We start from the raw sequence: 27,386 nt of genomic DNA, 5'->3' as shown, positions 1-27,386 counted from the left end.
AGCAGGACAGCGATGCTCTTTGAAAGTCAAGTCCAGGGAACTGCCCGACCCCAGTGTGCATGCGCTGTGTGGAGTCGCCCACCCCCTGCCCACAGGGCCGAGCTTCACCCTACCCGGCAGGTCCAGACCTTTCCAATCCAGAGTAGCGTAGGTCGCTATTTTCTGGAAGAGGTGCGAGCAGCCGGGAGCTGTGCTGTGTGGGTCTGACTCAGCCGCAGTGGCCGCCGACTGTGGTTAATAGTGTATGAATTCCCTTTGTTAATAGTGTATGAATTCCCCTTGCTCCTTGGGGTGAGGGAAGTAGCTTTAGTGCCTGGTTGCGCCTTTCAGACATTCTAAATTTATGCCCAGGAGTTCAGCTTTTAGCAAAAAGTGGAGCTCAGTGGGTCCTAGTGCTGCACACGGAAGGATTTGCGAATGTGAAGGTTATGAGCTGCAGGTCAGCTGAGATCACCGAGACGTGCGCGGAGTGGGAAGCAGGCTGGGAGACTGGGTGAGGGCTGTGCCGCTCTGCGCCTTTTGGACGGAAGGACTGATCACAGGAAAAATTAAGCCGATGGAAGATGTTTAGTGAACGTAAGGCTGGCTCCAGATGGCTGCTGCATAAAGTCTCTAATCCCTCAGTTTCCCCATCTGTAAAATGAAGGCAACGATAGTTTCTACTATATAAGTTGTAACGGTCACACTAGCATACATACATGTTAACAGGTGTGTGCGTATGTGTGTAGCATGTATGTGTATATGTATGTGTGTATATGTATATACACATGCGTATATTTGTAGCATTTGCACACCTGGCCTTGGTAAGCACTAGCATACAAGTGCACACGCACATTTCAGAATATTTTAATAACAGACGCCAGCGGGAGGACAGTTCAGTGCAGACGTTAAACCAAGCCCGGCAAGTAAAACATAGGAATATAGTGCTGCATTTTAGCCGTCATCCAAATTAAGTTCTCGGCACTCCAGGTTGGCAGTGAAATTATAAGGGAGCAGTGGAGTTGACGAGCGAAGGGGATTGTGCGTTCACCATCACGGACCTGGCGAGGCGCCCCTCCCCAGCGCTCTGCCAGCCTGCGCTGCTCTCGGGCCCCATCGCTCCACACAGCGCTCGTTCCCAAAGTGACTGCTTCGTCCTATGTCATCGCTGGTGCTCCAGTCCTCGAGCTACAGCAGAGGCTGCGTCCTTCTCTTCCACTTCCTGCTACGTGTGGGCTTGTTCGTCCTCACCCGAGGATACTTTCCCATTGATTTTTAGAGAGAGTGGGAGGAAGAGGGAGAGAGAGAGAAACATGGATGTGAGAGTGACCCATCGATTTGGTTGCCTCCTGCACACACCCCGACCAGGGCCGGGAAACCTGCAACCAAGTACGTGGCCTTGACTGGAATCGAACCCAGGACCCTTCAGTCCACGGGCCAACATTCTATCCACTGAGCCAAAACGGCCAGGGCTGTGTTATGTGGTTTTGCCAGAACCATCCGTGAAGGTCCACTGAAACCACAGCCCTGCACAGCCCTCTCTCAGGAGGTGGGGCTGGTCACTGGCAGGTAGAGCAGGTGCTGACGCCAGGAGGCTGGGAGTTCAGTTCCCGCACTTGCCGGTTCACGGTGGGTTTATAAATCACCTGGCCTAACCCATCATCTTTTTAGAAAAGTGTTGATCTATCCCAGCGGTCACCAACGGGTGGTCCGTGAGGTCTGAAAGGTTGGCGACCGCTCACCTATCCCACAAATCACTTTATTACAGACCAGCTCCCAAGCAAACCTCACTTTTCGTTGGCCCTCTTAAATGAATGGTGAAGTCACGCGGGGCAAAAGTCACAGTGGTGTGTGCTCTGTTGGTACTGGTCACCTAATATTAATGTACCCCATAGCTAATGATGGAGTCACTTTCTCCGACTGTCCAGTGCTGGTAAACATTTTCAGCTCTAACAACAGCAGGTATGGTATCTGCCATTAAAAAGATCACATTAGGAGTCTGTTTTATTTTCTAAATGGCCTGCTGTCGCCAGAGACTTAAATATACAGCGGAAAATAAATTAACATATTTGTACATTTCAATTAAGTCCAATTATTTAACCGATTGCATGGGGAAAAGGATAAAGCGGGAAGAATTGAGCATCCCCGCTAGTCCGGGCGCAGTGTTTGTTTCCCGTGATGCTTCAATTAGGAGACGGTTTCCAAGCCCACCCTCGGCGGGCTGTCTGCACGAGAAGACAGAGCCGGGCTCCTGCGTGCGTGTCTCCTCCAGCGCAGCTTCCTCAGGCCTCGCCTTGTGGATGAGGGGTCACTCGTGCAGTCTCACTAACACATGCACCTCGTGCTGCTGGCGGAGGGTTCTGTTATCCGCTCCAGGCGGGGAAAGCTGTGCGCTGGGGCCAGGGGGCTCCTAGGTCCCAGGGACACGTTCCTAGGACAGCACAGGAGCTGGCGGTGGATGTCTCCGCACGAGCCCCAGACCGCACACCCGGGGCTCCCCTGGTGCTCGGCCCGGAGCCTGGAGCCCGTGCGGCTGCTGGCGGCCTCCCTGCTGCCTGCGAGGCTAGTGAGCCGCCGCCGCCGCCTCGTTCTGGGTGCGTGATCGTCAGGGCCCGGCTCCGGTTCCTGCCTGCTCACCTGTCCTTGCGGATGAACCGCATGGCTGAGAGGCGGGGTGGGTGCCGTCCCTGGTGCAGACTCGGCCACAGGTTTCTGAGACGCTATTGTCTGAGAGTTTCTGTCTTGCTAGGCTGCCCTTTTCCGGGCCCCTTGGCTGGGGAGCAGGCTTTTGCGGGGCCTTTCTGTTTTGTGCACCTACTGGCATTTCCCCGTTAGTGCTGCTTCACCTCCCGTCTGGAATATGCAAGGCAGCCCGCCTTCCATCTTCCAGGGACTTTGTCTCCTTGCCTGTAACGCCCGGGATTTTTACTTGCACTTCGTGAGAGGCATAGAGAAGGTTGTGTGCGCCACTTCCCGTCCACGTAGTTTAAGTTTCCCATCTATTCACCATCCTGTGATACAAATAACGCTCACCTGAGAGATGGCACATAAACACGCCATGGAAAACGTGGGTCACAGCTACACGGATCGCTCAGAACGCGCTCCAGCACCTGCAGGGCTTTCTGCCCTGGGCATGGCCTCTCCCAGGGAGGAGGGAGGCGGAAGGGGAGGGAGGAGGGAGGGGGAGAGGGAGAGTGGGAGGAGGGAGGGGAGGGAGGAGGGAGGGGGGGAAAGGGAAAGGGAGAGTGGGAGGAGGGAGGACTGGCTTTGCTGCCAGGCTCCGGGCCCGGCTGCTGCTCCGGCCCCGCTTTGTTAACTGCCTGGGAGACGTGCTGAAACCATGACAGATCATTAATTTTGTTCAGTGTTCCCGGCGTACGCAGTTGCTTTCAGAAAACAGTTGCAGTAAGGAAAATAAACGGGATAGGAGGTCTAAAATGCTTAAAGGTTGCTATTTATAAGACAGTGTCCTATTTTTAATGACACTTGGGTCTCCCCATTTTTGAGCACAATTGTATGCGGCAGAGGAGTACACACTGTATCACAAAGAGAGGAACGTAGCGGCAGATGAGAGGCCTGCTGACCTGGGGACAGAAAGCGCTGCCTGTTTACCGGTCCCCGAGCAGGATGCTCGGCTGGGTGCGCAGACCACACGCTCCGGTCGTGTCTGACGCGAGGTCCTTTTCAGGCTCGATTGACGTCAGCACAGCCCTTTTGCGTTGGTCTGAACTGACGGTGCCCAGCCTGGTGGTGACTGCACCGCTCATCCCAGCAGCCTCCTCCCAGCTCGCCCTTTCCCTTCTGCGCCAGGGGCTGTCCATGTTAAAGCTGCTCCCACCCGTCCTCTGGCCATTTGTCCAGGCTGAGGGGATCTTAGAAACATTCCCCCCAAAGGTCACTCACGATCGAATAGAAACACTAAAACCACACACACACACACACACACACACACACACACACACACACACGTCATTCCGAGGTCTCCCCCACATCCTTCTTCTCCCGGAAGTTGTTATAAGTGTTAATGGAGACACTGGCTTGTGAATATTCATCAGACGGTGGTGCTCATTTTGTAGCCAGATGTGCCAGAGTTACAACGTGTTCCTTTTCCCTTTCAGCTCGGTGGGCTTAGCAAAAGCGGCTCTAGAAGCAATTAATGGATTCAACCTCTTTGGCAATCAGGTAAAAAAACATAGCAGCAGCAGCAAACTTTGATTACTTTTTTAATTACCTGTTTAATTAATTTGGCCACTCATTAGCCAAGTCATTACTCAGTATCGCAGAACGTCTGAAATCTGTGTCGTGCAGTCGAACAGGCTGCCCTGGGACTTGCCAGTTAAATTTTAGTTTCCTAACTAAAGAGCATTGCTTCATTTTAAAAATCTTTTAGTAAAGGATTCTTGTTACCTTTTTTAAAAAAATATTTTTTATTGATTTGAGAGAGAGAGAGGAAGGGAGAGATAGAAACATTGATTCGAGAGAAACATCGGTCGGTTGCCTCCTGCATGCACCTGACTGGGAATTGAACTGGTGACCTTTCCGTTCATGGGTCGATGCTCAACCACTGAGCCACACCGGCCCGGCAGAATTCTCATCATCTTTGTTCAATAACCTGTCCCTCAAATCTGCTGATGAGCTTTCACATTTAAGACATTTCTGGCCTTATATGCCGTGTATTTCCCATGTCAGTTCTCACATGGGTTTCTAAGTGATGTACATCAACGTACAGCTCTGGGGAGGGGGACGTGTAACATCTACAGCCACAGAGTTGCAAGTTTGGGTCCTAGCTTAACCCTCACCTGGCTGTGACTATGTCTAAGTCTCATTTTCTTTGGGATAAGAGAGGAAACCCTGAGGGTTGCCTTACATGTTCAGAAGGTCATTAACCGGTCCCCGCACGTAATCAAGTAGCCTGGATCGAGCTGTTGATGGAAAGGAATGAAATGTAAGAATACCGCATCCTCCTCTGGGTCAAGAAGTCGCTCGTGTTCTTTAGCAATGTTCGTAAAGACTCCTAAGCTGGACGGGCAAAGGAGGCTCCGGCCGATATTACAGTGAACCCCAAGCTATTAAAATGCTAGGTCAGTACAGATGCCCTGGAGGGAGTTAACGGAGGTGTAAAATGTGGCGGTTTCTGTCGGGGCGATGACAATACTAGGGACCCCAAGCGGTGAGTGTAAGACAGTTCCTAGTGGTACCCAGCGGTCTCCCCCTCCCTACGGACACCTCTTCCCTCTCTCCCACCTCCTCTGGGGGATGGACTCCCGTCACACCCGGGATGGGAAGGATGAAGAGTGAGGCCGACAGGAAGGGACTGGGAAAAGGGGCGCAGCACGCATTCTGGGTGCTCTCATGGCAGCCCTATGTCACCCGCGGCACACACTCGGCCTCTCTCGTGGGATGTGGGTGTGAGAGCCCGTGGAAAATCACGAGCATTACTGCTGCGCCTCTCCCGGGGATGCCGGGGCTTCTCGGGGCCTCCGACCGGGTCCTTGGCCTCTACCCACACTCTTCTCCTCCCGAGGAGCCCAGCACTCACACAGCTTTCAGTCGTTTTATTTCCTTTTCACCCTCCCTCTCCACACGTCATTTAACCGTGCGTGCGTGCGAGTGTGTGTGTGTGCGAGCATGTGACAGAGAAATAGGAGGGTAGTATGGTATAAATAATGGCATGGAGCCTTGTTACAACAGCCAAGAAAGATGGGAGCAGCCGGGGGCACTGGCGGATGAATGGGTGTGCGCGTGCACGATAGAATAGGAGTCAGCCATTGGGAATAAAGTCTGGACATCTCCATCAGCATGGGTATACCTGAGGGAATTATGGTAAATGAATCAGAGAAAAAAGACAAATACTGTATGATCTCACTGATGTGTGGAAGGTAAATAAACAACAGCACAAGGTCGTAGGTACGGGGAACTGATTGGTGTTGCCAGAGGTGGGGGAGGGCAAAACCGGTGCAGAGGGTCACAGGCAGAAACTCCCGGTGAGGACACAGGAGTCCGGGGAGGGGACGCGGTGCGTTCCCTGGAGCACCATCAGGAACCTCCGCGTGGGCAAGTCTCGCTGTGGGTCTTCAAATACGCTCGCGAGGGGGAGGCAGGTGCCGGGCAGAGTTGTGATGACTGAGGAGGTGTGAGATGGAAAGCTGCCCAGGGCGCACAGACTCTCTGGCTGGCACGTCCTCAGAGAACATTCTTCCTTCTCCTGTCTTCACGGGAGAAGTCACCACGCGACCTAGTGAGGCCCCGTCTGGACGTGAGGAGAGATTGCTCAGGTTCTGCAGAGCGTTCAGAGCAAGGCATTCAGCCTCCCTCCCTTTGAACGCTGCCGCTGAAACGAATGTGCCTGATCCTCTACAGCAGGTGATAATTAATCCATCTGTACGTCCTCCTTAAGGACGTTTTTGAAAAATCGCTTCTGAATACGAATAGCTGCCTATGGCCCTGGGTGATTTTTATCCTCCTGTAAATCTGGACCATATGCCTAAAGCATGGCCTGGGTTTGTTTTTGTTTTTTTAAGATTTTTAAATTGATTTTGAGAGAGAAAGGGAGAGGGCGAAAGAGCAAGAAACATCCATGTGAGAATGAAACATTGATTGGCTGCCTCCTGCACGCCCCCTACTGGGGATGGAGCTCGCAACCCAGGCCTGTGCCCTGATCGGGAATCGAACCGGCAACCGAACCGGCAACTTTTTGGTGCTCAGAACGATGCCCAGCCAACCGAGCCTCAGCAGGCAGGGCAGGCTGGTCCGTTTGTAAGAGGACAGCAAACCATGTCGCTGACTGGCCTCTGCCCCGGTGAGAAATGTGGTGAGAGCGGAGCCTGTCCCCCTGCACACCTCCCTTGGAGGCTGGGAGAGGGGGAGGCCTGGACAAGGAGGCCATTTGTTTTTTGGCAGAAAATAGCAGGTGACTGTTTATATTAATCAAATCAAATCAAATTAATCAAATTGAGCAAGAATTGCCAAAGCTACCATTTCGCTTCATTCCTTATAAATTAGCCTCCTTAGATTGTGCCTTTAAAATTTCAACTCGGGGCAGACTTGCATGATGTGGCATGCAGTTAACTTCCCTAATTAGCAGCCTAAGCATACATGGTAAGTCTTATTGCTTTCTCTATTCACAGGCTAACTAATATTGGCATTTTATTAGACTGAATATCTTTAATTGATTAGTTATCAATATATTTTGATTTATAAGAAAATATCGGAGAAATAGGGAAATAGGAAAATAACATTTGTTATGATTACAAAGTTAACATGTGTATTGCAGGATATTTGAGAAGACCTGACTGCACTGAAAAGAAAGTTAAAATCTTCTGTAGTAGAGCCGCTCTCACATGACCCATTGTTGTTGTTTTGGGGTGAAGTTTCTTCACAGTTCAGATGCCCAGCTCTGTACAAGCCCCGTCTCTCTCGTTCCAGGGCTGCTCGTGGTCGGTCATATTTGTGGATCTCGATGCTCATAATCGCAACAGGCAGACTCTGTGCTCCCTGCTGCCCCGGGAATCGCGATCTCACGTGAGCACCTTTACCGTGAATTAGACGCCATTTGTGACGTCACTTCTGGGTGACTTTCATGTGCCGGGAGGAGACTTTCTCAGAGTTTTCTGGCAGTTGCTTGTGGCTCTGTTTTTTAGAAAACACCCCAAGTGAGAGTATTTAATTATTTAAAAACAACTATTGTATAGAAGAAGTAGCGCAAGATTTTGATAAAAGTAAAACCCACAAAGACAAATAATATCATCTCATTCCTGCACCCCCAGACTTTCATCATAGGCGGCACACTCATGTTTGTGGGTTTCCGCATGGTTGATGCACATATACAATGTTTTCACTTTACAAAACTGGAAGATATTCTTAATAATGCTCCGTAACGGAGTTCTATGAACGGACATGCTTCCATATTAAAAAAAAATGGTGTCCACAGTATACATTTTAATGGCTGCTAGTATACTGTCCTAGTTGTTGGACAGTTAGATTGTTCTGTTTTTCGCGATTATAAACAAGTTGTTATGACAAACTAAGTTGTAAGGACTAATTAATTATCAGTGTGAAATTTCACACACTGCCTTAATGAAGATCTCAAGCCTGAGGTCAGTGTTGCGCCTTGAGAAGACTTACTCATGGATAAGATGGTCTCCTCTGAGGCCCACTGCCCCAGGCCGCGTGGACGCCCCTGTCCCTGGGGTGCGCCTCATTGGCGCCGGGTCCCTGCCGACTCCCGACTCCCTGGGTTTCCTCGGGCTGTCGGCCATGTCGCTGTAGGTCCACCGCCTCCTCTTCTCGTCCCCAGAACACGGACGCCGCCCTGCTCCCCTGCATCAGCTACCCTGCCTTCGCGCTGGATGACGAAGCTCTGTTCGGCCAGACACTCGACAAGGTGGTCCGGAAGCTGAAAGGGAAATACGGCTTCAAGCGTTTCCTGAGAGACGGGTATAGGACGTCCCTGGAGGACCCCCACAGACGCTACTACAAACCGGCTGAGATTAAGGTACCCGAGAATGCCACCCCCGGTGCCGGCGGGTCAGAAGTGCCGCCTGGGCTTGCGTCCGGCTCGGCCGCTACCAGTGGGCAAGACCAGGAGCCTCCTCGCACGTCCTCTGCGCCGCTGTGTGGAGGAGGAAGTTAAATCCCTGGGTGTGTGGTGAGGCGCCCCCGCTCCCACACCCTCCTGACCCTGGCAGACTCGGGGTTTGTCCCTGTTCCTGACACACGAGGACGGAATCTCAGAGGGCGGCAGGCGCTGCCTCCTCGGCGCCTCCCTGTGGGCTGGGCCCTCGAGGGAGCGCGTCTGTGCTCTCAGCCCTGGTCCCGCTGATGCCGGGCACGGGCGGTGCTAAGTCCCGTGAACATTGATGGAGCGAAGGCGCGCTGAGCGATGATGAAGCACATGAGCTCTTGAATGAGTTCAGAGAATTTAAAAAACAACAACGAACCTGCTGCTCAAATCAGCCCCGTTTTGTTATACAATAAGTCACTCCTTTTGCATATCCCACTGTAATTGTGATTGATACGTTGCCCTGACACTGTGACTGTCCCAGCTAATTGTTCATGACATTTCCATGTTTTATTTTCTGTTCTAGCTGTTCGACGGCATCGAATGTGAATTCCCCATATTTTTCCTGTACATGATCATCGACGGTGAGTGAGCTTCCCTGCGGCGGAGCTGCGGGCTGGGTGTGTCGGGAGGCGCAGGCACGAGACGCCACCGCGTCCTGCCGCTCAGACAGTGCCTGTGCCATCTCATCGGCATTCTACGCTCCCCGCTTCCCGGCGGAATGTTAAATCACTTAGAGAGTTAGAACCACACTGAATTATTATTTTTAAAAATATTTTTTTATTGATTTCAGAGAGGAAGGGAGAGTGAGAGTGATAGAAACATAAATGATCCCCACACTGGGGACTGAGCCCGCAACCCAGGCATGTGCCCTGTCGGGGAATCGAACCGCGACCTCCTGATTCATGGGTCGATGCTCAACCACTGAGCCACGCTGCTGGGCTGAATTATTTTTAAAATGATACAGCTCTATTTTCATATTTAGAAAGAAGAAAGTTTCATGCGTAGAAACCACGAATGCTATAATCTGCGACACCGGATATCTCTAACATTCACACTGAAGAATCGAGAAATTTCAATTAATAATTAGTTTTCAATCCTAAATGCTAACATGACCTTCTGAAATTGATTTCCTGGAAAACTATCACACACATTTTCATTACCTTTTTAAAAATTTTATGTTTATCATTTACCTAGATAATTACCAAAATAGTTGTAGGTGGGCCGATGGCTCTGCGGGGAGTCCCCGCGTGCGCGCTGAGCAGCGCTGCGCTGTGTTCTGCGTTGCAGGGGTTTTCCGAGGCCACACCGCGCAGGTGAAGGAGTACCAGGACCTGCTGGCGCCCGTGCTCCACCGGACCACGGAAGGTAGGCTGCGGCTGCTGCAGGCGCTCCTCCCGAGGGGCTCCCGGAGGCGCCTTCCAAATGTGCATGATTCCTCTTAGAGCAGTTGCTGTCAGAGTGAAAGAAAGGAGGGGGCCTTGAATGAGTTAGAAAGAACAATCTATTCACTTGTCACAAATGTGTCTTCTGAAAGGAGTGCCTGTGGCTCGGCCGGGATGGGGGGATTCAGGTGGTCGTGGCTGCAGCCACTGCAGGACGCAGGCCGGGCGGCGGGTCCTCCTCCGCCACCCGCTGTAGCTCCTTTGCTCTGTGCTGGCGTGACAGGAAGGACTGGTTTTTTAATCCTTACCAGAGGATATTTTTTCATTGATCTTTAGAGAGAGCAAAGGGGGGAGGGGGAGAGAAGCATTGATGTGAGAGAGATACATTGGTTGGTTGCTCCCATACACGCCCCAACCGGGCTGGGGATGGAACCTGAAACTGAGGTACCTGCCCTTGACCAGGAAGCGAGCCTGCGCCGCCTCAGTCTGGGGGCTGCCCTCTCACCACCGAGCCCCCAGCCAGGGCAGACGTGACGGATCTGCATCAGGGCCCGGAACCACGTGCTCAGGGGAGTCCGCCTGCAGAGGGCTGCCATGGGCCGGGTGCGCTCTGGCCTCCTCTTGGGAGTCACCTGTAGCGCCTTCCTCAGGTTATGTCGATGTCTGCTAAGACGCCGCCCTCTGAGGATGGACTTCATATTTTAGAAAAGATCGCAGGCCCCGTCCTCTGAGCAGCGTGTGGGCTCCAGGTAGAGGCCAGCAGGGCCCAGGGAGGAGCAGGACGGAGTCTTCTGTGTGAGACAGAACTCTTTCTCAGAGGAATTTCAAAGGTGAACTTCCAGCCCGGCCGGCAGGGCTCAGTGGTCAGCGCTGACCGCCGCCGTGGATGCACTTCTAGGCGCCACAGGAAGGGTTGGCGGAAGCGTGACCTGCGCGTGGAATTGGGGTCCTCAAGTTCTTCCCGGCAGTTTCTGAAAGGGGCCCCACAGCCGCTTCCCGTAGCCCGTGGGGCCCGTCACCTCCTGCACAGGTCTCGTCGCGCTCTGCTTCCTAACAGTCACTCTCGCACCCCCAGGCCACCCCGTGGTCCCCAAGTACTACTACGTGCCGGCCGACTTCGTGGAGCTGGAGAAGAGAAACCCCGGCAGCCAGAAGCGCTTCCCCAGCAACAGCGGCCGGGACGGGAAGCTGTTCCTCTGGGGCCAAGCCCTGTACATCATCGCAAAGCTGCTGAGTGAGTGGGACGGCGGGCGGGCGGGCTCCCCGGGTCTTCATGCCCAGACAGTGTGTGTCTGCGGCCATTTCTCTCGATCTTGGGGCGGGTGCGGTGCGGAGGTCGGGGAGCTGCTTCGTCTGCACAGGCATCTGAAGGCGCCTCTTTCACTGCGCGCCGATGGGCAGTTTCTGAGAAGATGTCCAGTAGGCGTGGGTCTGCACCGATCGTCAGGGCGCCTGCGGCGTGTGGGGCTCCAGCAGAGGCTGTGGGAGCGCCGATGCACTTGATAGAATAGAATGACATTCCCATCTCATGTGATGGCCATCTGGGGTCCGAGCTTTAGCAAGCCGCTTGCCAAAAGGGATGGGTTATCTCCAAGTTCCTTCTTTCCAATGAACCCATGTACTGGGTGTCATCCCTGAGGCTCAGAAGAGCCCTCCCCCCTGCCCAGGCCACACAGCCATGACCACAGGACTTTATGGGTTTGGTCAGGGCCTCAGGGTCTGTGGCATTAAATATGCTCATTAAACAGACATACTTTGCTAACTTAGTAAGATGTGACTTTGTATTCTGCTTCATTTACATGCTGATTATTAAAAAACGTATTTCTTAGTCATTTCTCTGTCCTCTGTAACATGTCTCGTTAATTCGCTCTGCCCATTTAACCTTGGTTTTATGTTTCTTTTCCTTAGTCTGCATAGTGTCTTATATATTACGTGTATTAAACCTCTCTTGCATTTTCCTAGTTTATCTTTTTAAAAAATATATATTTTTATTGATGTCAGAGAGGAAGGGAGAGGGAGAGAGAGATAGAAATATCAATGATGAGAGGAATCATTGATCAGCTGCCTGCTGCATGCCCCACACTGGGGATCGAGCCTGCAACCGGACATGTGCCCTGACCGGGAATCAAACCATGACCTCCTGGTTCATAGGTTGATGCTCAACCACTGACCTACACCAGCCGGGCTCTGTGAAATGTTTTTTAAATTGTCATTTCATTAAAGAAACAAAAATTATTCTTCATGCATCTTCTTACCCTCAACAATGATGGTTTGAGCTGAACTCAGGGTCTATTTCATAAACCTTTCTGTGCATTAAAAGGCAAATACGAATGGCCCACCCACCCGCTGAGGGTTGAAGGCGGCTGCTGTGTTTGTGGAAACGCTTGGCTGTCGGAGGGTGGCCCTGTGTGGGGAGCTGCAGCCACCTCCCCATCCTGTGCTGGATCGGGGTGCTCCTGCAGACTGGCCCCTCTTCGCAGGGAACGGTGCCAGGTGCCACGGAGCTGGCACCTCCGGGGCTCAGCTGTGCTTCCCGAGTGACGGAAACCAGTGCAGCGAGAAACAAACACAACTATTCTGACCTTTAAGGTCTGAGCCACGTTTACCGCTGTGGCCACGAGAGCGATGCCAGCAAGTAGCGTTTCTAACCTGCTCCCGCGCCGGTTTGTCATTTTGCTTATTGAGTCTCCTGAGGGCCTGCTCCATGCCAGGTGGGAGGGGCGCGCGCAGAGGCGAGCGCCTGGAGGGAGGCTCGTGAGCAGCAGGCCAGGCCCGCAGGTGCAGCGCAGAGCGCTTTCAAAGGCCTCGGCTAACTGCTTCATTCGTGTCAGTGTTAGTAGACTAGCCCTTATGCTTTCCAAGGATATAACGTCTTACTTTATCTGTCGTCCTTTCTAGCTAACAAAATAATAAGATGGAGCTTCGTTTCCGTGGCTGGCGGCGAAACATTAATTATGTAAAATGCTGATGGTCGTGGGAGCTTTCCACATCCCAATGATCAGACAAATGAGACCGGGAAATAATTTGCTATTTAGAATATCACGGCACTAATCAACCCTGCCTCATGAGCTAAACTGCTATTAATAAATCGAAATGACAGGTCGATATTTGCCATCATTAAGCCTATATTGCCTCCACTTAAATTTTGCAAAAGTACGCGAGAGAATGTTCCGGCACGTGCTCCCTGGTGTGGGCAGGACACCACCACCTCGTCGGTCTGACTTATCTGTTTGTGGCCTCCTCCTGGCGTCTTCCCATCAAGGTGTAGAGAAAGTCACTGCTCTTAAAGGGCAAGGTTCCCCGTGGTTCAGGGCCCAGGCCCCGGAGAGCCTGCCTGTGTGAGCTGAGCTCTGCCACTCCCCAGCCGCAGGTGCGAGGTGCTTGGCCACGCGGTGCCTCCGATTCGTCGCCTGCGAAAGGATGCGGGTGTTGTGAGGATGAATGACCTGGTGCCGCGGCCACCGCTGTTCCTCCCTCCCCTCCAATGTCGCTCGCTCATTGTTAAAGACCTCTCCCAGTGTCCCTAGAAACGCCGTGGCGATCTGTGTAAAGGTAGCGTTGCCATGTGCCTGGACGTTGCCCAGCTTAGAGATACCGTGAGAAACGCTCCCCAAGCTGCAAGAAACGGGCACGCGTTTTTGTGGCAGACTCCCGCCCTGTTGTCCAGAACTGGTCACTGCTAAGGAAACGAGGTGGAAGTCCTTTTTAAGTAGACATTAAACCGGTGAATTTAGACAAGTCAGCAGGCTGTTGTTTTTACATGATTGCGATAGAACGGAAGATCAAGAGTGAATGAGCGCGTTTTCATAGCTTCCCTGCAGTGAAAGTGAAAACAGGGCCAACTCCTTTTAGAGGTAGGGCCTAGTCTGGCCAGTGTGGCTCAGTGGTTGAGCATCAACCTATGAACCAGGTGGTCCGATTCCTGGTCAGGCATATGTCTGGATTGCAGGCTCGAGTTCCAATAGGGGGTGTGCAGGAGGCAGCCGATCAATGATTCTCTCTCATCATTGATGTTCTGTCTCTCTCTCCCTCTCCCTTAGTCTCTGAAATCAATAAAAATATATATAAAAAAAGAAGTAGGGTCTTTATTTATGTTATTCAATTAACTTTCACATGTGTGAGCAAAACACTAAGATAACTATGGCTACAGTGGCCATTTTTAAATTGGGTTGTTTGTCTTTTATTACTGAGTTGTAAGAGTTCTCTATGTTTTCAAGGAACAAGTCCCTACAAGATCTGTGGCTTGCAGATATATTCTCCTCTTTTGTGGGCTATCAATTTGACCTCCTTGATGGTGTCCTTTGAGAAACAAAGGTTATAATGTGACCAAATCCAATTTATTTCATTTTTTCTTTTGATACTTAATGTTTTGATGTCGTAGTTTTATCTAGTTTAAAATCACAAAGATTTCCTCTGGTTGCGGAGTGTTCAGTGAATGCCGGTCAGGTTCTGCTGGTGTTGGGTTGTGCAGGTGCATTTTGGGTAACGCCCTTTCCTTCCCCAGCGGATGAGCTGATCAGTCCTAAAGACATCGATCCTATCCAGCGCTTCGTCCCGCTGCAGAGCCAGCGCAACGTGAGCATGAGGTTCTCCAACCAGGTAAGGAGGCCACCCGTGTCCTCGCTCGACTCATGCAAGGAACTGGCCGCTTAGCCGACGGAGGAAGTGTACTCCGCAGGCGGTTTTTACTGCTCCTGCCGAGGGCAAGGCTCTCCCTCTTCCGGGCAGTTAGGATTGACGTGTTTGTATGTCAGCTGTACTTTCATTTGATTGACTTATTTACTTTATTTTTTTAAATCCTCACCCTAGGACAGTGATGGCGAACCATTGGAGCTCGGTGAGGGAGGGAGGGCAGGGGGGAGAGAGAGAGAGAAACACTGATGTGAGAGAGACACATCGAGCGTTGCCTTCTGTACCTGCCTTGATTGGGCATTGAACCAGCAGCCTTTGGGTGCACAGGACAGCGGGCAGTCGGCTGAGCCACAGGGGCCGGTGACTAGACTTTAATTTTAAAAATGACTTGGGGTGAAGGGCTGCCTGTGAAGGAGGAAGTGTGAGCCAGAGGTGTCCAGCGAGATGTCTTCCCGGTAAACGTCCTCTTCACAGGGTTACGTGAAGGTGTCCCGCGGGCTTGAGAAGGTGCGGGGTGCACGGGGGCAGGGGCGGGGTGGGGGCCTCTCAGCGCTGGCGGTCGTTCTGCTGCCTGCTCTCATGCTGGGCGGAGGGGTGTTTTATGTTCTGTGTAGTTATTCCTGTGGATGCAGACTCTGTGGTGGCAACAGAGTGAACGTTTGCAGGGTCAGCAAACCCTCAGTGGTAAGCGACACCGGTCACGGGGCCTGTTAAGATGAGGCGCCGTGGGCTGTGGAGATGCCTGAGGGACGGGAGGGGTCGGCGTGGCCGGGCGCAGCCAGTGGACGCTGTTGACCAGAGCAGCAAGGCCCTCTCACGGGAGTGAGGCTCACACGGTGTACAGGCCCCTTCCTTGTCTTTCCATGGGCTTTTCCCCCCTAGAGAGAGTAGAAGGGAGGCGGGGAGAGAGAGAGGGGGAGAGAGAAGAGAGAAACAGTGATGTGAGAGAAACGTATTGATTGTTGCCGCCCGCCTGTGCCCGGATGGAGGTGGGGGATCAAACCTGCAACTGAGGTCTGTGCCCTTGACCGGGAATCAAACCCATGACCCTTTGGTACTTTGGCCCACACGGTAACCACTGAGCCAGACTGGCCTGGGCAGCGCTCCTTTTAGTTTAAAAAACATGCACGTGGGCATGCGTGCGCACACACACAGACACACACACACTTGTTTTAATGAGAGGAAGGGAGAGGCAACCAGACCCATTAGATCCTGTCACTATTTCTCTGAGCCTTTTGATCATTTCCCACAAAACATGCAACAACCTGAGTGGTTAATAGAGCAGAAGCTGTTTGGAGACGGTTACATAAACGCTGGGCTTTCTCAGGACACAGAGTGGCGGTCAGTGCACAGTAGACGAGTCTCCCGGCCGCGGGCCCCTCGCTCAGGCGGGGACGGGCTCTGTCTCCACTCCCCGTCCGGACAGCGCAGCGCACCTGCAGGGATGGCGATGCAGGGGAGTGGGGGTGTGCGAGGGGGAGGCAGGAACCGGCGGGAGTGGGTGGGAAGGTGGGGAGAGCTGGACTTTGAGACAGTCAGGAAGGCTGACTTCGTGCCGTCTGGGAGGAAAGGCACAGAACTGGCCGGAACTCGGGGGCTGGTCTGCAGACCTGCAGGGCCCGCCGCACAGCAGCCCGGCCTGGGCTCCCACCGCCGCCCTGCAGCTCGCGCATCGTCACGTGGTTGCTGGGTGTGACGTGTAAGTCGGGGCACTGCCGTCGCGGGCTCCCAGGACCTGGTTGCGGGTACCCTTGGAGCGATGGCGTGGACGGTGCCCGGAGCCAGGCGCGGGGAGTGACAGACTCAGTGGTGGAGACCGGCTCCCTAGGTGGGTTTGCCGCACTCAGGGGGCAGCCTCTCCATGCAGTCGCTTCCTGTGCAGCTCCTACAGCACGGACTTGGCCTGCGCCCTTTGTTGTTCTCGTTTCAGAGCTGCTCACGGTTTTTTGAGGTTTACGAACCTTGGGCGATTTAAGGAAACTTTGCACGAGGCTCCGCTTTATTTGGTTCACTTCATTCCAATGCTCTCAGATCGTTGGACCAGTTTGAGACAATTTCTACTTAAAGGATTCAAAACACACACTTCACTTCATTCGCTTGGCAAAGAGAGAGAGTGTGTGCATGGGACCCAGAGCCGGGTTTCCCTGCAAGATGGGGTCTTTAGCACTGAGCACAGGGCCCGTGGCCGTTACGATGACACAGAAGGACACAGCCCAGGTGGCAAACACGCCTCCGGGAACCTGGACCCCCCCCCCCCACACACACATACACACACACATACACACACATACACACACATATACACACACATACACACACATACACACACATACACACACATATACACACACATACACACACACACATACACACAGCCACAGAGTAGCTTCTCAGGCGATGCCTCCGAGGGTCTGGACCCCCCCTCCCCCCGCCATAACTACAGAGGAGCTTCTCAGGGGTATCCCCATCTTTAGGGAAGAAGAGCCTCCTGTCAATCACTGTTTACCCGGAGCCAATGGGAAGGACACGCCGGGTCAGAACTCTCCAGAACTGAGGGAGGTCCACCTGGAAGTTTAAAGCAACGGGCTGACTGCCGGCACCATTCCAGCGGCCCCTGAGCTGATGAAGATGAACAGCTCCAATAGCAGCGGGAGGGCAGTGACGGCTCACATGGCCATGGCCTCCCATGGCCAGGCTGGAGCGTGGGGGAGGCAGGATGCCAGGCTGAGGTCCAGCGCCCAGGAGCACACGGAGCAGGTGGCTGGTGTCGTTGTAACCAATGCCTCAGGCCTCCACGCCCGCCCCTCCGGGCCCCTCCGAGCCACTGGACGCCTGGCTCCTTCCTCTGAGGGAAATCCACTTGCTCATAAATAGAGGCCACTTGCCTGGGGCTTCCTTTCTCCTCATGTTGAATCTATTGACGGGTTTAAAGGTCTGAGTCTCTGAAGAAGACCTCTCCGTTGGTCCTCACGGAACTCCCCCTTAGTCAGTGCTCCCCGTCCCAGGGTGGCCCCTCCTAAGGGCAGGCGGGGCTGTGGGGGCCCCTCCCGAGGCCCGGAGACTCGCAGGGAGTTGGATTGTCTCGTGAATAGAACATGAGTATTTTGGGCGAGTGAAGCTGTATTTCCCGTCTGTGGTTTAATTATCGTGGTAGAGCAGGTCACGTGTGCTGAAGCACCCTGAGGCAGTTTGGGTTCCCGGTCATCATTTTTGCAACACCCCAGCGTTGAGCCTGCGAATTGCGTTTAATAGGCCAATTAGAGAGGATTGAGCTGCTCTGCGGGTCTGGGAGGAAAGGCAGGTGGGAGAGGGATGCTTTTTAATCGTCAGAGCTTATTTTCCAAGCTCCAGAGCCGGATGGAAGCCAGTATCGATCGGTCGGTAAATCACGTACCTATTTACCTCTGTGGGCGCCGAGTTCCTTCTGGGGGGGACGGTGGGCGAAGGGCTCCGGGCGGGGCTCGGAGGCCGACGCTCAGCAGGCAGGTAGTTTGTGAGGGGGGCTTGCTGAGCGGCTGGGTTTTACCGTGAGAGTTCTTCAGCCCCTGCAGCCCCCCAGCCGATGCTCACGTGGTACCGTGCGCGTGGGCACTTCAGAGCTGGTGCCGGTCTGCCAGGCAGAGGGAGAGAACAGGGTCCAAGCAGGCCTGCGAGTCCAAAGGAAACACTAGGCCGCGGCCGGGAGCTGCAGTGCCCTCCTGGGACGCCCCGGGGCTGCCTGGCAGCGCACGCCCTCCTCGCCCCTTAGGTAGGAGCCCTCACTCCCACAGACTCAGTGACCCCCGTCGGAGCCCACCCTCCTCCTGATGCAAATACCAGGCTTCACCCGAGAGAAATGAGGCTCAGTGTTTTGATTTCTCGTTAGAAATCTCGATGGGCCTCTGAATAATTCATTTACTTTCTCACCCTTTGGAGTAACATGAACTGTTAAGGTTTTTATCAAATAGAAATAGAATTTATAGCCCTGGCCGGTTTGGCTCAGTGGATAGAGCGTCAGCCTGCGGACCGAAGGGTCCTGGGTTCGATTCCGGTCAGGGGCACGTACCTTGGTTGTGGGCTCCTCTCCACCGGGGCCCTGGTCAGGGCTCCTGCAGGAGGCAACCAATCGACGTGCTTCTCTCACATCGATGTTTCTCTCTGTCTTTCCCTCTCTCTTCCACTCTCCCTAAGAATCAATGGGAGCCCTGGCTGGTGTGGCTCAGTGGATAGAGCGTCGGCCTGCGGACTGAAAGGTCCCAGGTTCGATTCTGGTCAAGGGCATGTACCTTGGTTGTTGGCACATCCCCAGTGGGAGGTGTGCAGGAGGCAGCTGATCAATGTTTCTCTCTCATCGATGTTTCTGACTCTCTATCCCTCTCCCTTTCTCTCTGTAAAAAATCAATAAAATATATTTTAAAAAAAAATCAATGGGAAAAATATCCCCGGGTGAGGATTATAAAAAGAAAAAGAAATAGAATTTATAGCATTTGTAACATATTTATTTTTGTTGGGCTGTTACATCATATGTTCATTTAATCACACGGAAGTTCGCCCGAAATGGCATTGTCACTGCGATCCTGAGGGTCGTGCCTTTGGCCGCGTGGGTTTCGCTGCTGATGCGCATATTCTGTGCTCCTGGCCTTCCATGCCACGCACAGCCCCCCCTCAGAACCACAGAGGCAGTCCCTGGCGGGGTCGGCCGTGGACAGCACATCCCTGTGAAGACATGGTGTGTCCCGTGTCCTCAGAGCTGCCTACGGCGGGGGTCCCGGAGCTTCTGAGTGCTCCCTGCGGGTCACGTAGGGCTCAGGGCGTCAGAAGGCCAGAGCCCGTCTCCGTCACCTGAAACAGAAGCACGTGCCCAGCGCTGGCCCCGAGGGGAACCGCTGAGCCCCAGCTTGTGCGGGGACACGGTGCTGACTGCAGTGAGCGGGCCGGCCCCCCCTGTGGGAGCCACACCTTAGAGCACGGCTCTCGGACGCATGAGGTGCGCAGGCAAGTTGCTAACAGGACCGGGAGGAGCCGTGTGCGCGTTAAGATGTCAAACGAGTAACTTCACTCCCAGTCACTGTCTCACAGAGAATACAAACGTTGGGTTTTTATTTTTAGCTCCTCCTCTTCCCCGCAGAGGGAAGTGATGGAAAATGGCTCTCCGTCCCCAAACTACTCTCAGGCCTCATTCCAAAGAGCCCGACGGCTCTCCTCCCGGGCGGTGAGCTTGATGGCTCCCTCCGTCCCACGACTATGCGTCAGAGGGACCAGGGGCAGCGAGAGCAGGAGGGCGGCCCCGCAGGCAGCTCGTGCCGTCCTCTCAGTGAACCCGGAGACGTTAACGCTGCCCGGACGCCCACAGCCGTGGTGACCGGATCTTCTCAGTCGAGCCCCTTTCTGTGTGGCAGGGCCCCCTGGAGAACGACCTGGTGGTCCACGTGGCGCTCATCGCGGAGAGCCAGCGGTACGGAGCGTGGAGGGCGGCGTGCGCTGTGGGGAGCCTGGCGGGGGCGGGGGGCGCTCGCTTTCCCCTCCCGATGTTGAGGCTGGCGGCAGAGATTCCGTGCAGGCCCTTGGCAGGGTTTAGGACGGCGTGCACGCCCCTGTAAGTGCAGGACCACGTTCTTTTCAGTGTTAGTGATGGGAGTGTTAACCACTGTGACCAGCGCCAGTGTGGCCTGGGGTGCAGCATTGAAACATGAGCACACAGATTAGGGGATCCCCCAATCCTGTGCCTGCCCCCCGCCCCCGTTGGCCCGTCCCCAGAGCTCCCACCTGATGTTCCGTGAGGCCCCCGGGCCCCGGGGTCCCAGGGCAGACGGCGCGCTGCTCCGCTGACAAATACAGCTGCCCCGAGCCCGGTCTCTGCCCGTGGGTTCCACGCTGCTCCCTGCTGTCCCCAAGGCCCCTCTCTGCCTGGCCCTTCAGCCTCCAGGTTTTCCTCAACACGTACGGGATCCAGACGCAGACGCCTCAGCAGGTGGAGCCCATTCAGATCTGGGCGCAGCAGGAGCTGGTGAAGGTGGGTGCTGGCTCCCCACCGTCGCCCTGGGAGTCCCCTTTTCCTGACTTCCGCAGACCTGCCCCAGCCTTTCCGTCCCTTTAGTCACATCGGCAACGAGATGTAGATGAACGCACAGGCAGCGCACAGACGATGTCATCTATGCACCATCCATGTCCACGTCTGCACACTGATGCGTGTGGTGTGCGTGCATCTATGGCAGTGATGGCGAACCTATGACACGCGTGTCAGAGGTGACACGCGAACTCATTTTTTTGGTTGATTTTTCTTTGTTAAATGGCATTTAAATATATAAAATAAATATCAAAAATATAAGTCTTTGTTTTACTATGGTTGCAAAGATCAAAAAATTTCTATATGTGACACGGCACCAGAGTTAAGTTAGGGTTTTTCAAAATGCTGACACGCCGAGCTCAAAAGGTTCGCCATCACTGGACTATGGTGTTAGGGAGCTGTCCTGCTGCTGCTGGTGGTTTAGGGGTCACAGGATAACTCCCGCCCCTTTAACATGCACCAGCGTTGCCCAAGGGGTGGTGAGAGTCGGCGGGGCTGTGTAGTAGCATTTGGCTTAAACTTTAAAATAAAATTTTTATCAGAAAAATCAGTGAGACACTCCCGCTTGGGTGAGAAGTGCTGGGAGGAGGAGGGCGCCCGCGGCCTGTGCTCTGACGTTAACTGGCGGATGTGGTGGGCCCGTCTCGTTCCCTTGTGCATCGGCAGAGCCGGAAGCTGACTCTGGCCGTCTGGCTCTCACCTCTCGGGGCCCAGAGTCCAGTGGCCGCTGTCGGCCGGCTTGTGTGCCTCCAGCCCATGGGATAAGGTCTCCCGCGCTTTTTCTCTGGAGAGAGAAGAAAGGGAGCAGGAAATGGCGGGGGTGGGCAGGGGCAGGGGGGGAAGCACGCTCCGCGCCCCTCTGTTAACACGTGTGTCTTACAGGCCTACTTCCACCTGGGCGTCAACGACAAGCTGGGGCTCTCGGGGCGGCCGGACAGGCCCATTGGCTGCCTCGGCACGTCCAAGGTGCGCGGGCTCCGGGGGTGGGCACCGCGGCACCGAGGGCGGGAGCGGCTGCACTTGGGCTCCTCCCCTGAGTCATTTTTTAAATTATATTTTTACTGGTTTCAGAAAGGAAGGGAGAGGGAGAGAGAGAGAAACATCAATGATGGGCGAACCATTGATTGGCTGCCTCCTACACACCCCATACTGGGGATCGAACCTGCAACCTGGGCCTGTGCCCTGACCGGGAATGGAACCCTGACCTGCTGAGTCATAGGTTGATGCTCAACCCCCGAGCCACACCCGCCGGGCCTGAGTCAGGATTTTTTACAGCCAGTCTCCTTATTGGATTTGTGTGACGTCACAGAAGTCTTCTGGGAGGGAGTGAGCGCCCCGCTCTGTTACCTCTGAGTGCCCTGAGATGGCGGGATGGTGGCGGCTGCTGAGGGGCTCTCTGTCGTGGTGGAGGGACGGTCATGTGCTTACTCTCACCCCCAGTCAGTCAGGGGCTTTAGAACTCCTTCATGTTACGTATTTTTTATGAGTCTATTATTTGCCTCCTCAGAATCGGACATCAGTAGTCATTTTTTCAGGGCTCTGTAACGGTACCTCAGCCTCGGCCGGCTCTGTGTTTATTTTGAGCTTCTCCCGCAGATTTACCGCATTCTGGGGAAGACTGTGGTGTGCTACCCCATCATCTTCGACCTGAGTGACTTCTACATGTCCCAGGACGTCCTGCTGCTGATCGATGACATAAAGGTAGGTGGGAGCACTCCCTCACCCACAGGCAGGGCTGTTCGGCTAATTCCATCAGAGGTCCTGCTCCGACCCGTCACACTGGTGGTCTGGGTGACAGGGTCTGCTCTGCTTAAGCTTGCGTGGCTGCTCGGACTCTGCGGTCCTCTGGCACTCGCAGGTCATCTCCTCTGGAACAAAAGCTGAGCCAGAAGCCATTTATTACAAAGAATGTCAAGGAGGACCTCAGCCAACTCGTAGCCCCATTAGTTAAGCCTCCTCCCTTTTCCGTTTCCACTGCGGAGGGTCGTGGCGTCTGGGGCCAGGCGGCCCTTGTAAAATGTTGGCCCCACCTTTCCCCGTCGCGTGACCTGGGGCCAGGCACCTCACTCCTCGAATCCCTGTTTGCTCATCATCGTGGCGGAGAAGCGAGCTGCTGGGGGTCAGATGCGCGAGTGTGTGAAGCACAGAGCGGCCGCCGCGTGAGCGCGTGCCCGGCCCTGAGGGGGATGGGCAGGGAGACACTGAGTTGGAGGAGAACCTCCCATGGCGGGAGGTCCGCGTGGGTTCAGTCCAGTCTCTCCGCCTCCCGTCTCACACGCTCACGGTGGAGGTGAGCATGAGCCTGCCTCCCCCGGGGCCGTCCCTGACTGTGCTCATCAGGCCACACGCCAAAAACAAGCATCCTTCGTCCGTGCGTCTGTTCTCATAGAGAACAAAGTATGAAGGCAGGGTGGTTCCGGTAGCTTGTGCGTGCCCTGCCGTGTGCGTGTAGGTGCTGGACTTCTGCCCTGGTCGCCTGCTCACCCCTGGGTGGACTGGGAGTGACCTGGGCATGGAGGGCTTTGCCGGCTCAGCCAGGTGCCACCCCGCCCCGCTGTCCCCACAGAACGCGCTGCAGTTCATCCGGCAGTACTGGAAGATGCACGGGCGGCCCCTCTTCCTCGTGCTCGTCCGGGAAGACAACATCAGGTGGGTGGGCGCGGGGCGGTGCCGCCCGTGCTCCCTGTGCCCCTCGGGCTGGCGGCGCGGGGCAGGTGTGAAGGGCTCTCGGTGGGAGGTGGTCCGTTTCTCATCCTGTGTTCACATGCGCATCTTGCTTGTCTGCTTCTATCTCTAGGGGTAGCCGGTTCAACCCCATCCTGGACATGCTGGCGGCCTTCAAGAAGGGTGTGGTCGGGGGCGTGAAGGTGCACGTGGACCGCCTGCAGGTAGCTGGTGTTCCTCCGGCGCCAAGGCTGAGCTCGCACCTCATTTAGTTACGACAGTTAGTCCAGTGAGGGCGCAGGTGTTTCTCCACGTGCGTGCTGTGGGAGGCGCTGGTCTCGGGGCGTTATTCCCGCCGTCCTGTGCCCGCGGCCATCCTGTCCCCCAACCCTCCCCCTGCAGTGGCTCCCCAGCCCACTTGCCTATTGACTCCCATTAAACATTCCCTTTACGGGCTATTAGTACAGAAGGGGGGCCAAGCTAATAAAACTAGAAAACATTAAATCAAAGTTAATTTTCTTATGTTTTCAGTGTTAGTTACCAGCTTTGAGAATAAATGAATTCTTGACTCTTTCTTTATACCCACATCACAGTCCAGTATCAAACCGGTTCTCTCCTCTCAGAGCCTAGCCGTTCCCATCATCTCCCGCCCCGACACTGGTCCAGCCACCACCATCCCCCCTGGGTCCTAACAGTCCTCTCCTAAGTTCCTATTGGCCACAGCGGCTCCCTCCTCTTGCTCTCCCCAGCCCATAGGCCGTGAGATCGTGTCCCACGCCGTAGGCCTCCAGCGCCTTCCCCTCACCCAGGGAAGCCGAGCCCTCTGTCTGTGTGCTGTCCACCATGAGCGGCACCCAGCGATTCACAGGATCTCTGCCCAGACAATTTCAGCATTTCGTGTTTTCTTTGACTTCCAATTATTATTTAGCATTTTAATAGGCAGAGAATTTTGTCTCAGCTGGAAAATGACCACAGCTCTGAGAGCAGAGAGAAGTACAGTTGGTGTCGTGTTGCTGTCCTTATTCACTCTGACTCGTGGGCCGCAGCTCGGTGTCTGGGCTGTGTGTGTGTGTGTGGCATGTGCGAACCCGTCTGATTTTAGAACGCCCACGTACGAAATGGCTTCAGGGTTGATATAATGTTAGGTAAACCCATTTGAAGAATGACATGGGGACAGTCAGGCGTGTGCACAGGTCACAGAGTTGGGCTTGATGAACTCATTCGCGCCCGCCTTCCCGCCCTCCAGACGCTGATATCGGGAGCGGTGGTGGAGCAGCTGGACTTCCTGCGCATCAGCGACACGGAGGAGTGAGTCCCGGGGGCTGGTGTGTCTCCGGGTCCCATTGCAGGTGCAGGAGTCGGAAACATTTTCTGTTGGTGTCTAGGGTTCCGGAATTTAAGAGTTTCGAGGAACTAGAGCTCCCCAAACATTCCAAAGTCAAACGGCAGAGCAGCGCCTCCCAGGCCACCGAGCTGGAACTGCAGCCCGACGTCAGCCTCGCCGAGTGGAGGGCCAGACCCACCCAGGACATTCTGCAGAAGCTGGAGGTGAGGCGGGCCCTTCCCGGGGGCCCCGAGGGAGGCCTGTGCCCCCCGTCACCCCGTGATCTGTGTTCCCAGGACTGCAGCGGCCTGGCCAGCCAAGTCATCCTGCTGGGCATCCTGCTCAAGAGGGAAGGCCCCACCTTCATCACCAAGGAAGGTAGGGGCGGGGCGGAGACGTTTCCAGCAGCCACGCTGCCGCGAGCTTCTGCCAAACACCAGACTCACCAGTGACTTCCTTGAACTCTTTTAAACATTTACGTGGGAAACGCTCATGCGCACCACCTGGCCGGCGGGGAGGTGTGCGCTCCTCATGGCTCAGGGACGCGGGGTGTCTCTGATGGTCTGAACGGCGCTGGAGCCGGGGTTCTGCTGTGACTCTGAACCTGGTGGCTCCCGGACAGTGTCCCTTTCCAGTTTTATTTTCTGTCCGTTTTCAAGAACAACATTGAATTGTTGTAGCTGTAAACACCAGCCGCCCCGTGTTCCGCAGCAGCCACGTGGGCGGAACCGGCACGGGATGGGGGTGTGCTCTAAAGATGAACAGAAATAAGCCCCTTCCGTGGTGTCCACCACGCTGCGTTCCCGGGGAACCCGTTACCCCTGGACCCGAGTTCGAGCGTTGAGTCTCGGCTCTCAGCCCCTGAGTTCTCCATCGGGCGTTTTCCCATAGAGAACAACGCAGGATACACTTCATGTGGGTGTTGTCCAGCTACTCAGCGTTTTGGGCTCATCTGGGACATGTTGCTTTGGTTGGACCTGGAAATTGAGTCAGAATTTTAAACATCGGTGTAATTAATAAGATTTATAGTTTTGGTGGTGAACTAAACACAATCGCTTATTCACATAAGGCGATTCGTTTTTGCATTATTGTAGCTAAGAGCTAACCTTGAGTATTATACATGCGAATTAAATACTCCTAATTTTCTTAACTAATTAAAGGCAGAAGAACTTTAGGCAAATTTCAAACAGAATCCCTCATTTCTAATTAGTATTGAAACTATAAGTATAAGCAGAATCCCAATTATATTGAGGACATTCACTGAAATTTACACTTTAAAACAATGGGATTTCATAAAAGCAAGGATTTCATTAGGAGCCTGGACTCCAGGATGGGTATTTTAGTAGTGCTTTAAAACAGAACAATATTTATGTAAATAGTTTATCACGAACATGCTGAGGGAATCATTTCTTAAACCATTTTTTTGTAAGCTTGGGAGTAATATTCATCTTTCACTTAGATACTGAGATGGTTTAAATCTGTAAAACCTTACGATAGAGTGAAAATCACGAGCATGTACAGAATCTGAATGTGATTTTATCCAATTAGTTACAGAGCCAGAGAAGTAAGTTCAGGGTAAAATGACGACCCTCCTCTTCACCCTGTTCCTCTTGGTGCTCCGTCTCCTCACGTGGTTACTTCGTTGGCAAAGCCGACATGAGGCCCGGCCAGTGGGGACTGGCGCCAGGGAGCGCAGGGCGTGGCGTGGGTGTGAGCAGCAGCCCATACGCCTCCATAGTTTTGCCGAACAAATAAGTGAAGAATCATATACAGGGTGTCCCCCCAAAATGCATACACACTTTGAATAATTATTCATTCCAGTGGGTTAAATCTGAAAAGAAAACAATATCAATCGAGCTATCAAAAATATATATGTCTACATTTTGGGGGGACATCCTATATATGCAGAGGCTCCAGCATTTGCTCAGTTGGCTATGTTCTGTGTTTTATTTTCTGCAGTGAATTAAAGTAACACTTTTATGTGTTGAAAACTTAGAGATTGCATATTAAGAAAAAATCGAGACATCCAGTCCTCACTAAATCACCTGCTCAGACGAACTAGCAGCAAGGGCAGGACTACACTGTGTATTCTGGCTGCATGTTACCTGTGTCAGGCAGTGCGGGACATGACGGGTGTGGGCGTACCAGCTCTCGTGGAACAAAACAAAACGGAAATGCGAGGGGCTTTGAAGCGGAGAATAAATGTGACGCACTCTCTTCCCCGATGTCCAGGTACCGTGTCCGATCACATCGAGAGAGTCTATAGGAAAGCTGGCAGCAAGAAGCTCTGGTTCGTATGCGTGTCCTTGTCCTGGTGTTTGTCCTGTGTGTTGTCCTAGTGAAGGGCCTGAAGATGCTGTTCCCCCTCATTCCCACTGTCCAACTCCGCGGCCAGCACCGTGCCTGCCACACTCCCCGAGATGAAAGTGCCTGGGAGAGAGACTCCCAGGAGCAGCACCTGGGGGTGTGCACGGGCGGCCTGTGCGTGACCTTGCCCCCCGGGGCCCAGCAGTGCTTCCGGCTCTGCTGTGTCAGGAGCCCTGCCCGCTGCCGCGGAGGCCGCGGGGGGAGAGGCTCATGTCAGCGCTGGCACCAGTCACACCCTGAGCAGGCAGTTCTCACCACTTAGACGGAATAGCTCCCAGGGCCCGCAGTGGCTTCTCGGAAAATGACTAATGTGTTCTGCAGCGGTAGTCTCTTCCCAGGGGTTGAAACAAAATGAGGTAAGTCGAAATAAAACAGTTTAAATTCACAGCAGGGCAGTTGGCCTAAACGCACGGCTCTCTGCATTCTGAA

The 27,386-nt window shown here is 54.0% G+C and overlaps 1 protein-coding gene across 1 annotated transcript in view; it reads left to right on the top strand.

Annotated features, from left to right (window-relative positions):
- Window positions 1-27,386, top strand: part of PHKB (phosphorylase kinase regulatory subunit beta) — a 60,968-nt gene that overhangs the window by 22,718 nt on the left and 10,864 nt on the right. The window contains exons 8-24 of the mRNA XM_006105432.3: window positions 4,098-4,161; window positions 7,405-7,500; window positions 8,276-8,473; window positions 9,066-9,123; window positions 9,830-9,907; window positions 11,000-11,158; window positions 14,429-14,523; window positions 19,935-19,990; window positions 20,455-20,548; window positions 21,485-21,568; window positions 22,199-22,303; window positions 23,169-23,251; window positions 23,400-23,490; window positions 24,513-24,574; window positions 24,652-24,814; window positions 24,887-24,968; window positions 26,823-26,880. Coding sequence (XP_006105494.1) covers window positions 4,098-4,161; window positions 7,405-7,500; window positions 8,276-8,473; window positions 9,066-9,123; window positions 9,830-9,907; window positions 11,000-11,158; window positions 14,429-14,523; window positions 19,935-19,990; window positions 20,455-20,548; window positions 21,485-21,568; window positions 22,199-22,303; window positions 23,169-23,251; window positions 23,400-23,490; window positions 24,513-24,574; window positions 24,652-24,814; window positions 24,887-24,968; window positions 26,823-26,880 — 1,626 coding nt within the window. The remainder of the gene's footprint in view (window positions 1-4,097; window positions 4,162-7,404; window positions 7,501-8,275; window positions 8,474-9,065; window positions 9,124-9,829; window positions 9,908-10,999; window positions 11,159-14,428; window positions 14,524-19,934; window positions 19,991-20,454; window positions 20,549-21,484; window positions 21,569-22,198; window positions 22,304-23,168; window positions 23,252-23,399; window positions 23,491-24,512; window positions 24,575-24,651; window positions 24,815-24,886; window positions 24,969-26,822; window positions 26,881-27,386) is intronic.

Source organism: Myotis lucifugus, unplaced genomic scaffold (assembly GCF_000147115.1).
Source record: "Myotis lucifugus unplaced genomic scaffold, Myoluc2.0 scaffold_686, whole genome shotgun sequence".
In the NCBI taxonomy this organism is placed as follows: Eukaryota; Metazoa; Chordata; class Mammalia; order Chiroptera; family Vespertilionidae; genus Myotis; species Myotis lucifugus.
Note: the sequence above shows the minus strand (reverse complement) of the source record. Positions and strands in the feature narration are given on the sequence as shown.